General features: G+C 48.9%; 1 protein-coding gene across 1 annotated transcript in view; it reads left to right on the plus strand.

The window, feature by feature from the left end:
- The window catches only part of ghrhrl (growth hormone releasing hormone receptor, like), a 48,365-nt gene that overhangs the window by 18,746 nt on the left and 16,014 nt on the right, over positions 1–13,605 (plus strand). The window contains exons 6-7 of the mRNA XM_078229604.1: positions 2,568–2,700; positions 12,905–13,058. Coding sequence (XP_078085730.1) covers positions 2,568–2,700; positions 12,905–13,058 — 287 coding nt within the window. The remainder of the gene's footprint in view (positions 1–2,567; positions 2,701–12,904; positions 13,059–13,605) is intronic.

Here is a 13,605-nt window from a genome sequence, read left to right on the forward strand (position 1 = left end):
CTTTGGGCTGTGGGAGGAAACCAGAGCACCCGGAGGAAACCCACGCAGACACGGAGAGAATGTGTAGACTCCACACAGACAAGAATGTCCGGGGTGCGTGGAGTCCTTAATTATGCTGGCTGCTTTGCCGAGGCAGCGGGAAGTGTAGACAGAGTCAGTGGATGGGAGGCTGGTTATAAAGTAAAGAATTATAAAGTGAAGCAAAGTCAAAACTATTTGAATGGGCATTGCCCAGTTTGTCTTTTTAACCAGTAGATTGTCTTTGGGCAGCCAATAGAGGGTGGTTAGGAGTCCGTCCACTTTAAAAGCCTGCAAACTGCAGCAAGAGGGAGAAACAATGATGTTACCATGGTAACAAAGTCGGCAGACAGGATGAAACAGGGCACGGTGGCACAGTGGTTAACACTGCTGCCTCACAGCGCAGGGACCCGGGTTCACAGATGCGCAGGTTAGGTTGACTGGCCATGCTAAAATTGCCCCTTAGTGTCCTGAGATGCGTAGGCTAGAGGGATTAACGGGTAAATGTGTAGGGATATGGGGGTAGGGCCTGGGTGGGATTGTGGTCGGTGCAGACTCGATGGGCCAAATGGTCCCTTTCTGCGCTGTAGGGATTCTATGATTCTATGAATTCCCGGCTTGGGTCACTGTCTGTGTGGAGTCTGCACGTTCTCCCCGTGTCTGCGTGGGTTTCCTCCAGGTGCTCCGCTTTCCTTCCACAATCCAAAGATGTGCGGGTTAGGTGGATTGGCCGTGCTAAATTGCATCAGTATCAGGAGTACTAGCTAGGGTAAATACGTGGGGTTATGGGGTTTGGGCCTGGCTGGGATTGTGGTCGGTGCAGATTCGATGGGCCAAATAGCCTCCTTTTTACTGTAGGGATTCTATGATTCTATGAAACACCTCCCTGGAGAATGTGCATCAGTTTGCTTGTTATTTGACCTACAAATCTATGTAAACCGCTTCGAACTACACCCCCCCTTATCATGTTAACACCCTGAATTATGATGCATGTCCCCTCAGCATGTGAATCCTTTCCTACAGGGCTTGGGATTGTCTCAGAGCTTGTGATGATTATCCCTGTCAGGGCAACACAGCAGAGTAAGGGTCACCTGACCTGGGTGACCAATCAGGACTCAGTGTGGGGAACAACCCCAGAGGGAGGAGTCCTCCGAGGGCAGAGGTATTTTAGGAGTGGCTGCAAACACACTGCTGCACTGAAGATCACAGTAAATAAATTCCTTAAAGTTTAAATTTATTAAAGTTCATTTATTAATCACAAGTAAGCTTACATTAACACTGCAGTGAAGTTACTGTGGAAATCCCCTAGTCGCCACACTCCGGTGCCTGTACGGGTACACTAAGGGAGAATTTAGCATGGTCAATGTATCTAACCAGCACGTCTTTCAGACTGTGGGAGGAAACCGGAGCACCCGGGGGAAACCCACGCAGACACGGGGAGAATGTGCAGACTCCACACAGACAGTGACCCAAGCCGGGAATCGAACCCGGATCCCTGGCGCTGCGAGGCAGCTGTGTTAACCACCGTGCCGCCTTCCTGTTCTGCCCTCGGTTCCTACTCTTTCAGGACCCTTCTGAGCCTTGGTCGAGATTCTCCTGCCTCCCAGCCGCGTGTTTCCCGCGGAGGTGGCGCGTTGTTTGCTAGCGGCGGGACTCTCTGGTCCCGCTGCTGTTAACGGGAATTCCTACTGACGTCACCCCACGCTGGCGGGGTGGGACCAGAGAATCCCGCCAGTGTGAACAGCCAGTGAACTTTGGCCTTTAAGTTTCGATAAAATCGCCACTCATTCGCTTTTTAATTATGCCGGAGCAAGGCGGCTTCTTGCAAGCTGTGCCCAGCATCCCCTCTAATCCTATCTTTTACTCTGTTACCATGCTTCTAAAACTTCATTCTAACTCTCTTAAACTCTCCAACAATGTTTTAATTCAATCGCTTACACTACATTATGCTCCCTCTCCTTTCCTTCTCTATGAACGGTATGCTCTGTCTGTATAGCGCGCAAAGTGGAGAGGATCTCCAAGCAGATCGCGCACATCGACACAGATGTCAAGTTTCTAAAAAGATGCCAACCATTATCTTGTAATTGAGTTTGTGTCTATATGTGCCCCGTTTGTGAAACAGATCCTGCACTCACCTGATGAAGGGGCAACGCTCCAAAAGCTCGTGCTACCAAATAAACCTGTTGGACTTTAACCTGGCGTTGTGAGACTACTTTCTGTAAAGCTCGCAAGAAATACTTTTTACTGTATACTAATACATGTGGCAATAATAAATCAAATCTAATCAGATCAAATCAAATTCTTCTAAACTCCGGAGAATATAGACATCATTTACTCAGCCTCTAATTATCATCGAGATTTACAGCTTGGAAACAGGCCCTTCGGCCCAACTTGCCCATGCCGTCCCTTTTTTTTAACCACTAAGCTAGTCGGATCACTGTCTTCTCTTTTCTGTTTAATTTTACGCTCAGGTAAAAACCGATCGCGTGTTGTGTGACTTCCTCGATGGAAAGTCTTCCTAAGCTGCCTTTCTCTTGTATTTCCTCTAGGAGGCTCCACTGCACCAGGAATTATATTCACATCCAGCTGTTCGTCACCTTTATCCTGCGGAGTCTGTCCGTCTTTATTAAAGATGCCGTCCTCTTTGGTGACGACGATATTGACCACTGTAGCTTTTCCACGGTAAGCGCCCTTTGACCTGGGAGGGGGCGTCTCTCGGGCCAGGATTTCGCCGCAGGAAGCTGGACTCGGAGGTGAAGATTGGGGTAATGTGGGCTGAGAAAACCTGTCCCAAGCTGCATTCATATAGCACCCTTCCATTTAGTAAATAAACTCTAGAGGTGCTTGGCTGGGCATAGTCATGGAGAAATAATGGAACAGGAAGAGGATGCTTGGTCCATCCGGAGGGAAGGATTTTCCAGCCCTTCCTTCCGCCGGGTCTTCCAGACCCGCCGAAGTCCACTCCTTGCAGTGGGATCTCTGGCAGGTGAGCCATGAGGAAGCCCGTAGACTTTGGCAGCACTGGAAGACCCTGGCAGCAGCAGCCAATGGCTCACCACATCCTGATGCGCGATATAACTCACGAGGCTAGAGGTACTCGGGGAAATAAAGGCTTTTATTGACTACAACAATAGAGCTACCATATATAATACACGATCCCAGACTAAAGGGTCCCAGACAGAGCAGTGACCTTTATACCTCTCCCAGGAGGCGGAGCCCGACTGGGATGTACCATAAGAACTATATTACAGGTAGAACAGCCCAACCCTAACCCCAACAGTAACAAGTAGAACAGCCCAACCCTAACCCCAACAGTAACATATATACAGACTCATAGTACTGGCCAGACCCTGGCTCAGCACTACCTGGTGAGAACCAACAATGGTTCACCACACATCCGCCATAGAAAACAATCCATAGTGCGAGGAGTAGGGGGATTTTTTTTTAACAAATACTTTCATGGGTCAATCAGAGGCCTCTCCACCCAGTAGAGGCAGCAGAGAGGCAGGGTTCAGTTACACCGGGGTGTTGTCTGGTCTCGAGGGTGTTGGCTATGAGGAGAGGTTGGATAAACCAGCATTGTTTTCACTGGAAAGATGGAGGCTGAGGGGAGACCTGATAGAGGTCTACAGAACGATGAGAGGCACAGACAGGGTGGATAGTCAGAGGCTTTTTCCCCAGGGTGGAAGTGTCAATTACAAGGGGCACAGGTTCAAGGTGAGAGGGGGAAAGTTTAAGGGAGATGTGCGGGGGAAGTTTTTCACGCAGAGAGTGGTGGGTGCCTGGAACGCACTGCCAGAGGAGGTGGTGGAAACAGGCACATGAGCAACATTTAAGAGGCATCTGGATGGGTTCATGAATAGGGAGGGAATAGAGGGATATGGACCGAGTAAGGGCAGAAGGTTTTTTTTTAGTTTAGTTAGGGCATCATGATGGGCACAGGCTTGGAGGGCCGAAGGGCCTGTTCCTGTGCTGTACTGTTCTTTGTTCTTTGTTTTTCGTTCTTTATTCTTTGTTCCTTGTCACCATCTCCACCTCCTTCTTCACCTCCAAGCTCATCCCCAATCAGAGCAGAGACTCTACCTGTCGAACTTTACAGCGGATAAGAGGGCCATTCAGCCTGTTCAGCCCCTGCCATCTTTGAGACTATTAATCCCAGACCAACTCCCGTCCCCCCCACCCTCCCCCCACACCCCTGTCCTTTTCCCACAGCCCCGCAAACAGTAAGCCTTTCAAATATTTCTCCCTTTTGAAAGTTACGACTGAATCTGCTACCACCACCTGACAGGCAGTGCACTCCAGATCACAACAGCTCGCCGGGTAAAGTACAATTCCTCTTCATCGCCTCCTTGCCGTTTTTAGAATCAAAGATTGTCATCCAACTTCACTGTTTAAGCAATCCCCTTGCCCACCAGGGAGATGTACTTTCGGCAATGGGTTAGTTTGAGATTGGGATTGAAAGTGTCAGGATATTCTATCTCCATCCACCCGTACAATAGTTGTCGGACTCCTGGGATTGCAATAACAAAATGCACACAACACAGGGTTTAGATTCAACTGCAGACTCGTTTGCTCATCAAACTTTCAGGAGTGCGAGATAATGCACTTTGGATGGTCCAATGCATGTAGGAATCATACAGTAAATGGTAGAACCCTCAGGTGCATTGACAGGCAGAGGGATCTGGGTGTACACATCCACCGATCACTGAAAGTGGCAACACATGTGGATAAGGTAGTCAAGAAGGCATACGGCATGCTTGCCTTCATTGGTCAGGGCATTGAGTATAAAAATTGGCAGGTCGTGCTGCAGCTGTGCAGAACCTTAGTTAGGCCTCATTTAGAATATTGCATACAATTCTTGTAGATGCTTTGGAGAGGGTACAGAAAAGGTTTTCCTAGTCTGGAGGGTATTAGCTATGAGGAGAGGTTGAATAAACTCGGTTTGTTCTCACTGGAATGACGGAGGTTGAGGGATGACCTGATAGAAGTCTACAAGATTATGAGTGGCATGGACAGTGGATAGTCAGATGCTCTTCCCTAAGGTAGAAAAGTCAAGTACTCGGGGACATAGGTTTAAGGTGCATGGGGAAAAGTTTAGAGGAGATGTGTGAGGCAAGTTTTTTACACAGAGGGTGGTGAATGTCTGGAATGCGTTGCCCGGGGAGGTGGTGGGAGCAGGTGCGATAGCGGCATTTAAGGGGCAACTAGACGAATACATGAATAGAATGGGAATGGAAGGATATGGATTCCGTAAGTGCAAACGGTTTTAGTTTAGGCAGGCATCATGATCGGCGCAGGCTTGGAGGGGCCGAAGGGCCTGTTCCTGTGCTGTACTGTTCTTTGTGACTCTCCAGCACAAACCCCTCCGTGATTTGTAATCACAACCCAACTCCTCCATGATCTTACTGAAACCTCCTATCACCCACACAGTCAGTGGCCACCCCCTGTTGACCTGGATCTGGCGATGACCATAGAATCCAGTTCACAAGGAGACCATTCAGCCATCGAGTTTTTTATTCATTCGTGGGACATGGGCATCGCTGGCTGGCCAGGATTTATTGCCCCTTCCTACTTGCCCTTGGAGGGCAGTTGAGAGTCAACCACATTGCTGTGGCTCTGGAGTCACTTGTAGGCCAGACAAGGTAAGGATGGCAGATTTCCTTCCCTAAAGGACATTAGTGAACCAGATAGGTTTTTCCCGACAATCGACAATGGTTTCATTGTCTTTTTTCAAAAAGTTTATTTATTAGTCACAAGTAAGGCTTACATTAACACCGCAATGAAATTCCCCTAGTCGCCACACTCCAGCGCCTGTTCGGGTCAATGCATCTAACCAGCACGTCTTTCGGACTGTGGGAGGAAACCGGAGCACCCGGAGGAAACCCACGCTGACATGGGGAGAATGTGCAGACTCCACACAGACAGTGACCCAAGCCGGGAATTGAACCCGGGTCCTTGGCGCTGTGAGGCCGCAGTGCTAACCACTGTGCCACCGTGACACATGGACATCAGTAGATTCTTAATTCCAGATATTTTTTATTGAATCACAGCGCTAGAAACCCTGGTTCAATTCCAGCCTTGAAGTTTGCGTGTTCTCTCCGTGTCTGTGTGGGTTTCCTCCGGGTGCTCCGGTTTCCTCCCACAGTCCAAAGATGTGCGGGTTAGGTTGCCTGTCCATGCTAAATCCCCCTAGTGTCAGGGGGATTAGTAGGGTAAAATATGTGGGGTTACGGGAATAGGGCCTGGGTGGGATTGCAGACTGGATGGGCCAAATGGCCTCCTTCTGCACTGTAGGGATTCTATGATTCTTTGATTCCATTCTATGAATTCAAATGTCACCATCTGCCATGGCGGGATTCGATCCCGGGTCCCTGGCGCCGTGATTCAATAAAAAATATTTGGAATTAAGAATCTACTGATGACCATGAAACCATTGTCGATTGTCGGAAAAACCCAGCCGGGTCCCCAGAGCATTACCCTGGGTCTCTGGATTACAAGTCCAGTGACAGTACCACGATGCCACCATCTCCCCAGAATCCATAGAATAGAGTTCAGAAGGAGGCCATTCAGCCCATCGAGTCACACCCACTCTCTGAAAGAGCCTCTTGCTCAGGTCCTGTTACAATTCCACTGAGCCATCCTGTGTTTACACCTCTTCACCTGGATTTATTCCACACCCTGGCCTGGACAGCACTGGACGGAGATCGTCAATTCCTCTGCTGTGTATACGACAGGAAACAACGTGAGATAAAAGCTGAAAGTGCTGGATAAACTCAGCAGGCGTGGCAGCTTCTGTGGAGAGAGAAACACAGAGTTAAGGGCTGGAATTCTCCACCGTTCTACCAGCGGGATTATCCAGCCCCGCTGCAGCGAGTGGAGATTTGGGTTGAGCACTAATTTCCTCTGTCCTTGCTGGCGGCGGAGAGTGAACGGTCAAGGTTTCAGGTCCCTGTGACTTTTCTACAGAGCGGGTGCTGTAGTTCTGATGAAGGGTCATAGGGATTCGAAATGTTAGCTCTGTTTCTCTCTTCACAGACACTGCAAGGGTTTTTCCAGCGTTTTCTGGTTTTATTTCAGATTTCCAGCATCCGTAATGTTATTCAGAAAACATTGTGACCCTCTCCGCGTGGTGAGGGTGACCTGGTCCCGAGGTTGACGGTGGTGTGAATGTTCCTTTCACTCCTGGCAGGAGCTCAGGGTGCTGTGTGACGGTATTTGCCCTGTGCCCATGAGCTCAGTTGGCTGGATGGCTGGTTCGTGATGCAGAGCGATGCCAACAGCATGGGTTTAATTCACGTCCCAGCTGAGGTTATTCACCCCACCTTCTCAACCTTGCCCCTCGCCTGAGGAGAGGTGATCCTCAGCTTAAATCACCACCAGTCAGCTCTCCCCCTCAAAGGGGAGAACAGCCTATGGTCATCTGGGACAATGGCGACTTAGAATAGAATGGAATCCCTACAGTGCAGAAGGAGGCCATTCGGCCCATCGAGTCTGCACTGACAACAGGCCCCACCCCCGCAACCCCACAGATTTATCCGACTAATCCCCCTGACATCCCCCTAACACTAAGGAGCAATTTAGCACAGCTATTCAACCTAACCTGCACATTTCTGGACTTTGTCTGTGATAATGGCTCTCTCAGTCTCTTGGTAAGCCAATGATTCAGTTAGCTTATCCCTCTGTCCATTACAGCAATTCCTTAGTGTCTGTGCAGTTTTGCTGTGTGTGTGGTCTTGAGGTTAGGTTATTTTATAGTCTAACATCTTGGGGGAAGGGGATGGTGAGATGGGGTGGAGGGGGTTTGGGTGCAGGGGGTGGAGAGGGTGTAAGGAACAGCGGGATGGGGGAGAGATGGGCAAGGGGACAAGGGGTGGGCATCTCCTCCAGAACCAGCAAAGCTCAACTCCCATTGGATCCTTAGCAGCCAAAAACAGGGAAGGTTCATTTAGGAAAGGTGGACAATGTGGGATTAAACCAATAGACTATAAGACATAGGAGCAGAATGAGGCCACTCGGCCCATCGAGTCTGTTCCGCCATTCAATCATGGCTGATATGTTTCTCATCCCCATTCTCCTGCCTTTTCCCCATAACCCCTGACCCCTTTATTAATCTAGAACTGATCTCTCTCTGTCTTAAAGTGTCTTAAAGACACTCAATGACCCGGCCTCCACAGCCTTCTGCGGCAAAGAGATTCACCACTCTTTAGCTGAAGAAATTCCTCCTCATCTCTGTTTTAAAGGATTGTCCCTTTAGTCTGAGGTTGTGCCCTCTGGTTCTAGTTTTTCCTACTAGTGGAAACATCCTCTCCACGTCCACTCTATCCAGGCCTCGCAGTATCCTGTAAGTTTCAATAAGATCCCCCCTCATCCTTCTAAACCCCAACGAGTACAGACCCAGAGTCCTCAACTGTTCCTCATACGACAAGCTCTTCATTCCAGGGGTCATTCTTGTGAACCTCCTCTGGACCCTTTCCAAGGCCGGCACATCCTTCCTTAGACACAGAGCCCAAAACTGCTCACAATACTCCAAATGGGGGTCTGACCAGAGCCTTATACAGCCTCAGAAGTACATCCCTGCTCTTGTATTCTCGCCCTCTCAACATGAATGCTAACATTGCATTTGCCTTCCTAACTGCCGACTGAACCTACACGTTAACCTTAAGAGAATCTTGAACAATGACTCCCAAGTCCCTTTGTGTTTCTGATTTCCGAAGCATTTTCCCATTTAGAAAATAGTCTATGTCTCCATTCCTCCTTCCAAAGTGCATAACCTCACACTTTTCCACATTGTATTCCATCTGCCACTTCTTTGCCCACTCTCCTAACCTGTCCAAGTCCTTCTGCAGCCCCCCCGCTTCCTCAATACTACCTGTCCCTCTACATATCTTTGTATCAGCTGCAAACTTAGCAACAGTGCCTTCAGTTCCTTCCTCCGAATTGTTAATGTATATTGTGAAAAGTTGTGGTCCCAGCATCGACCCCTGGGGCACACCACTAGTCACCTGCTGCCATCCTGAAAAAGGCCCCATTATCTCCACTCTCTGCCTTCTGCCAGTCAACCAATCCTCTATCCATGCCAGGATCTTACCCTTAACACCACGGGCACTTAACTTATTTAACAGTCTCCTATGCAGCACCTCGTCAAAGACCTGTTGGAAATCTAAACTGGTTTTCCTTCATCTAACTTCCTTGTTACCTCCTCAAAGAATTCTAATAGATTTGTCAGACAGTATTGTCACTGGACTAGATATCCAGGGTAATGTTCTGGGGACCTGGGTTCGAATCACACCATGGCAGATGGTGAGATTTGAATGAAATAAAATTCTTGAATTAAAAGATGACCATGAAACCATTGTTGATTGTCGGAGAAACCCATCTGGTTCACTAATGCCCTTTAGGGAAGGAAACCTGCCATCCTTACCTGGTCTGGCCTACATGTGACTCCAGAGGCACAGCAATGTGGTTGACTCTCAACTGTCCTCTGAGTGACCAAGCCACTCAGTACAAGAGGCAATTAGGGATGGCTGGCCCAGCCTGCAATGCCCATGTCCCACAAATAAATAAAATCAACTGAGCTGGACCCCCGGAACCGGCCGAGTAACTATAGCTCACAGCATGAAGCAAACACCAGGGGTGGGATTTTCCAGCCACGCTCACCCCAAAACCAGAAAATCTCACCCACGGTCAACGGACCTTTGCGTGGTCTCTCTGGGTGAAGAAATTTCTCCTCAGGACGCTGGAACTCACCAAGGTTCCTTAGGCAGCACCTTCCAAACACATGACCACTACCATCTAGAAGGACAGGGACAGCAGATACCTGGGAACACCACCAACTGGAGGTTCCCCTCCAAGCCACTCACCATCCTGACTTGGAAATATATCGCCGTTCCTTCACTGTCGCTGGGTCAAAATCTCAGAACTCCCTCCCTAACAGCACTGCGGGTGCACCTACACCACATGGACTGCAGTGGCTCAAGGAGGCAGCTCACCACCACCTTCTCAAGGGGCAATTAGGGATGGGCAGTAAATGCTGGCCTTGTCAGCAATATCCATATTCTACAACTTAAATTAAACCAAAAGAAGCCACTCGAGCAACAGAGTCCATATGGTAGAATACCAGTCAGAGGATGTCATGACCAAATTGTGCAGTGTTCTGGCCAGATGACACTTTAAGCTTCTATTGTTTGGAATCTATAAACAGACGTAGAGGCGAATTTTCCCGTTCTGAGGGGCTGGACCATGGAAAGGTCTGTTGAACTTGGGCGGGATTTTCCGGTTTCGGGGTGAGTGCGGCCAGGAGATCCCACCCCTGAGTCTTTGGACTCCCCATCACCCTCCTCACTCCCATTGTAACATAACCTCTCAATATTACCCATCAACCATTGAGACCATCCAAACCTAATTCCCGTTGGATTATGAGGAGCCAATGATAGGGGCATTTGTCCAGACCGGCAAGGTCAGATTTCAGCCGGAGGTTAAAGGTCCTTTCTTAAGTGAGGAATTCACCTGTGTGAGTGCAGGGAGGGAGTGAGATTCAATCATGTAGCACAAAGAACAATACAACGCAGGGTCAGGCCCTTCGACCCACCGGGCCTACAGCGGTACGTGGTTTCTATCCCATCAGGCATCTGCTGGCCACCTCACACACCCAGAGATTTGCTTTCCCTCCCCACCAGATTGGACAGAATTTACCAGGTCAGAATGCTTTGGTTTCAATTCTAAGCACATCAACACCTCGAGGGTGTCACTGACCCGGCCTGGGGGGTTCACTTCCTCAAGAATGTCATGGAGGTTGGCTAGGCAATTATCTCCCTATCCTAGCCCTGATTGACTGTTGCCTACTGCATTGGATGGCTAACTCTCAAACGTTCCCACGCACCCCGGACATTCTCTCTTCCACTTCCTGCATCGGGGAAAAGTTACGTAGCAACTGACTCAAGAACAGCTTCTTCCCTGCTGCTGTCAGGCTTTTGAATGGACCTACCTTATATTAAGTTGATCTTTCTCTACACCCTAGCTATGACTGTAACACTACATTCTGCACTCTCTCCTTTCCTTCTCTATGAATGGTATGCTTTGTATAGCGCGCAAGAAATAATACTTTTCGCTGCATGCTAATACATGTGACAATAATAAATCAAATCAAATCAAATTAAAAACGTAACGCATTTAAGATCATATAATCAGAAGAAATAGGAGCAGAAGTAGGCTATTCAGCCCATTGAATATTCAACAAGCTCATGGCTGATCTGATTGTAGTATCAACTCCTCTTCCCTGTTTAGTAAAGTAAAGTTTATTTATTAGTGCCACAAGTAAGGCTTATATTAACACTGCACTGAAGTTTCTGTGAAATTCCCCTAGTCGCCACACTCCAGCGCGTGTTCAGGTCAATGCACCTAACCCGTACATCTTTCAGACTGTGGGAGGAAACCGGAGCACCCGGAGGAAACCCACGCAGACACAAGGAGAATGTGCAGACTCCATACAGACAGTGACCCGAGCCGGGAATCGAACCCGGGTCCCTGGTGTTGTGAGGCAGCAGTGCTAACCACTGTGCCACCGTATCACTCATAACCCTCCCCATAACCTTTGACTTCCTTGTCAATGAAAAATCTGTCTAACTCAGCCTTGAACTCGGTGACCCATCTCCCACTGCTCTCTGGGCAAGAGGATTCCAAACACTAACCACTCTCTGAGAGAGGAAATTCCTCCTCATCTCCGTCTTAAATGAGAGACACATTGTTTTGAATCTTTGTTCCCTTGTCCTAGATTAGCCCATGTGGGGAAAGGTCCTCTCAGCATCTACCCTGTCAACCCTCCCTCAGAATCGTACTCGTTTCACCTCTCATTCTTCTAACCGCCAATGAATATAGGGCCCAACCTTTCTTCAGAAGGCAATCTCGCCATCCCAGGAACCAACCTGGTGCACCGTCTCTGAACTGCTTCCAAAGCAAGTAGGTTCTTCCTTCAGTGAGGAATTCGCCTGTGTGAGTACAGGGATGAAGTGAGATTCATTCACATCATATAAAAAAAAGGATAGCTTTGATTAGCCATGTTAAATTGACCCTAGTGTCTGGGGGTTAACAGGATAAACTGTGTGGGGTTACGGGAATAGGGCCTGGGTAGGATTGTGGTCAGTGCAGAATTGATGGGCCGAATGGCCTCTTCTGTACTGTAGGGATTCTATGATTCACAGGAACAGGCCCTTCGGCCCACCAAGCCTGCATCCATACATGGTTTCTATCCCTCTGTTCGCCTCCTGTTCATGCCTCTATCAAGATACACCTTGAATGTTGCTAATGTGCCTGCTTCCACCACCTCCACTGGCAGCGTGTTCCAGGCACCCACCGCCCTCTGTGGTGAAAAACTTTTCCCGCACGTCTCCCCTAAACTTTCCCCCTCTCATCTTAAACCTGTGCTCTCTTGTAGTCGACCCTTTCACCCTGGGAAAAGCCTCTGACTATCCACCCTGTCTATGCCTCTCATAGTGGCTGATGGGGAGTATGATTTCAGACAGCTACCGCAGTGGTTAGCGCTGCTGCCTCACAGCACCAGGTTCGATTCCCGGCTTGGGTCACTGTCTGTGTGGAGTCTGCACGTTCTCCCCGTGTCTGCGTGGGTTTCCTCCGGATGCTCCGGTTTCCTCCCACAGTTCGAAAGACGTGCTGGTTAAGTGCATTGGCCGTGCTAAATTCTCCCTCTGTGTACCCGAACAGGCGCCGGAGTGTGGCGACTGGGGGATTTTCACAGTAACTTCATTGCAGTGTTACTGTAAGCCTACTTGTGACAATAATAAATAAACTTTAAACCGTCCCACCTCAGTGATGACGGGTACGGTTGCTGTTCACTACTGGAGCTGATGCTGTGGCTGTTCTTTCATTGCAGGTGGGGTGTAAGATGTCTGTGGTGTTCTGCTACTTCTGTATGATGACGAATTACTTCTGGCTGCTGGTGGAAGCTCTGTACCTCAACTCTTTGCTGATAGTCTCCTTCATCTATGGCAAGAATTACTTCTGGTGGTGGAGCATGCTGGGATGGGGTAGGTACCCGCGCACAAGGGGCAACGGGTAAATACAGCACGATGGGGAGAGGAAGCCCAGCGCGTGTTTAACAAAGGGGATGGTGGGACTGGTGTATGAGGAGAGATTGATGAGGTTAGGATTGTTTTCGCTGGAGTTCAGACGAATGAGGGAGGATCTCATAGAGACTTATAAAATTCTAACAGGACTAGACAGGGTAGATGCAGGGGGGATGTTCCCGATGGTGGGTGCATCCAGAACTAGGGGTCACAGTCTGAGGATTCAGGGTAGACCATTTAGGATGGAGGTGAGGAGACATTTCTTCACCCAAACAGTGGTGAGCCTGTGGAATTCATTACCACAGGAAGCAGTTGATGCCAAAACATTGAATATATTCAAGAGGCGGCTAGATATAGCACTTGGGGTGAATGGGATCAAAGGTTATGGAGAGAAAGCAGGATTAGGCTATTGAGTTGGACGATCAGCCATGATCGTGATGAATGGCGGAGCAGGCTCGAAGGGCCGAATGGCCTCCTCCTGCTCCTATCTTCTATGCTTCTATGTTAA

Source organism: Mustelus asterias, chromosome 2 (assembly GCF_964213995.1).
Source record: "Mustelus asterias chromosome 2, sMusAst1.hap1.1, whole genome shotgun sequence".
Classification (NCBI taxonomy): domain Eukaryota; kingdom Metazoa; phylum Chordata; class Chondrichthyes; order Carcharhiniformes; family Triakidae; genus Mustelus; species Mustelus asterias.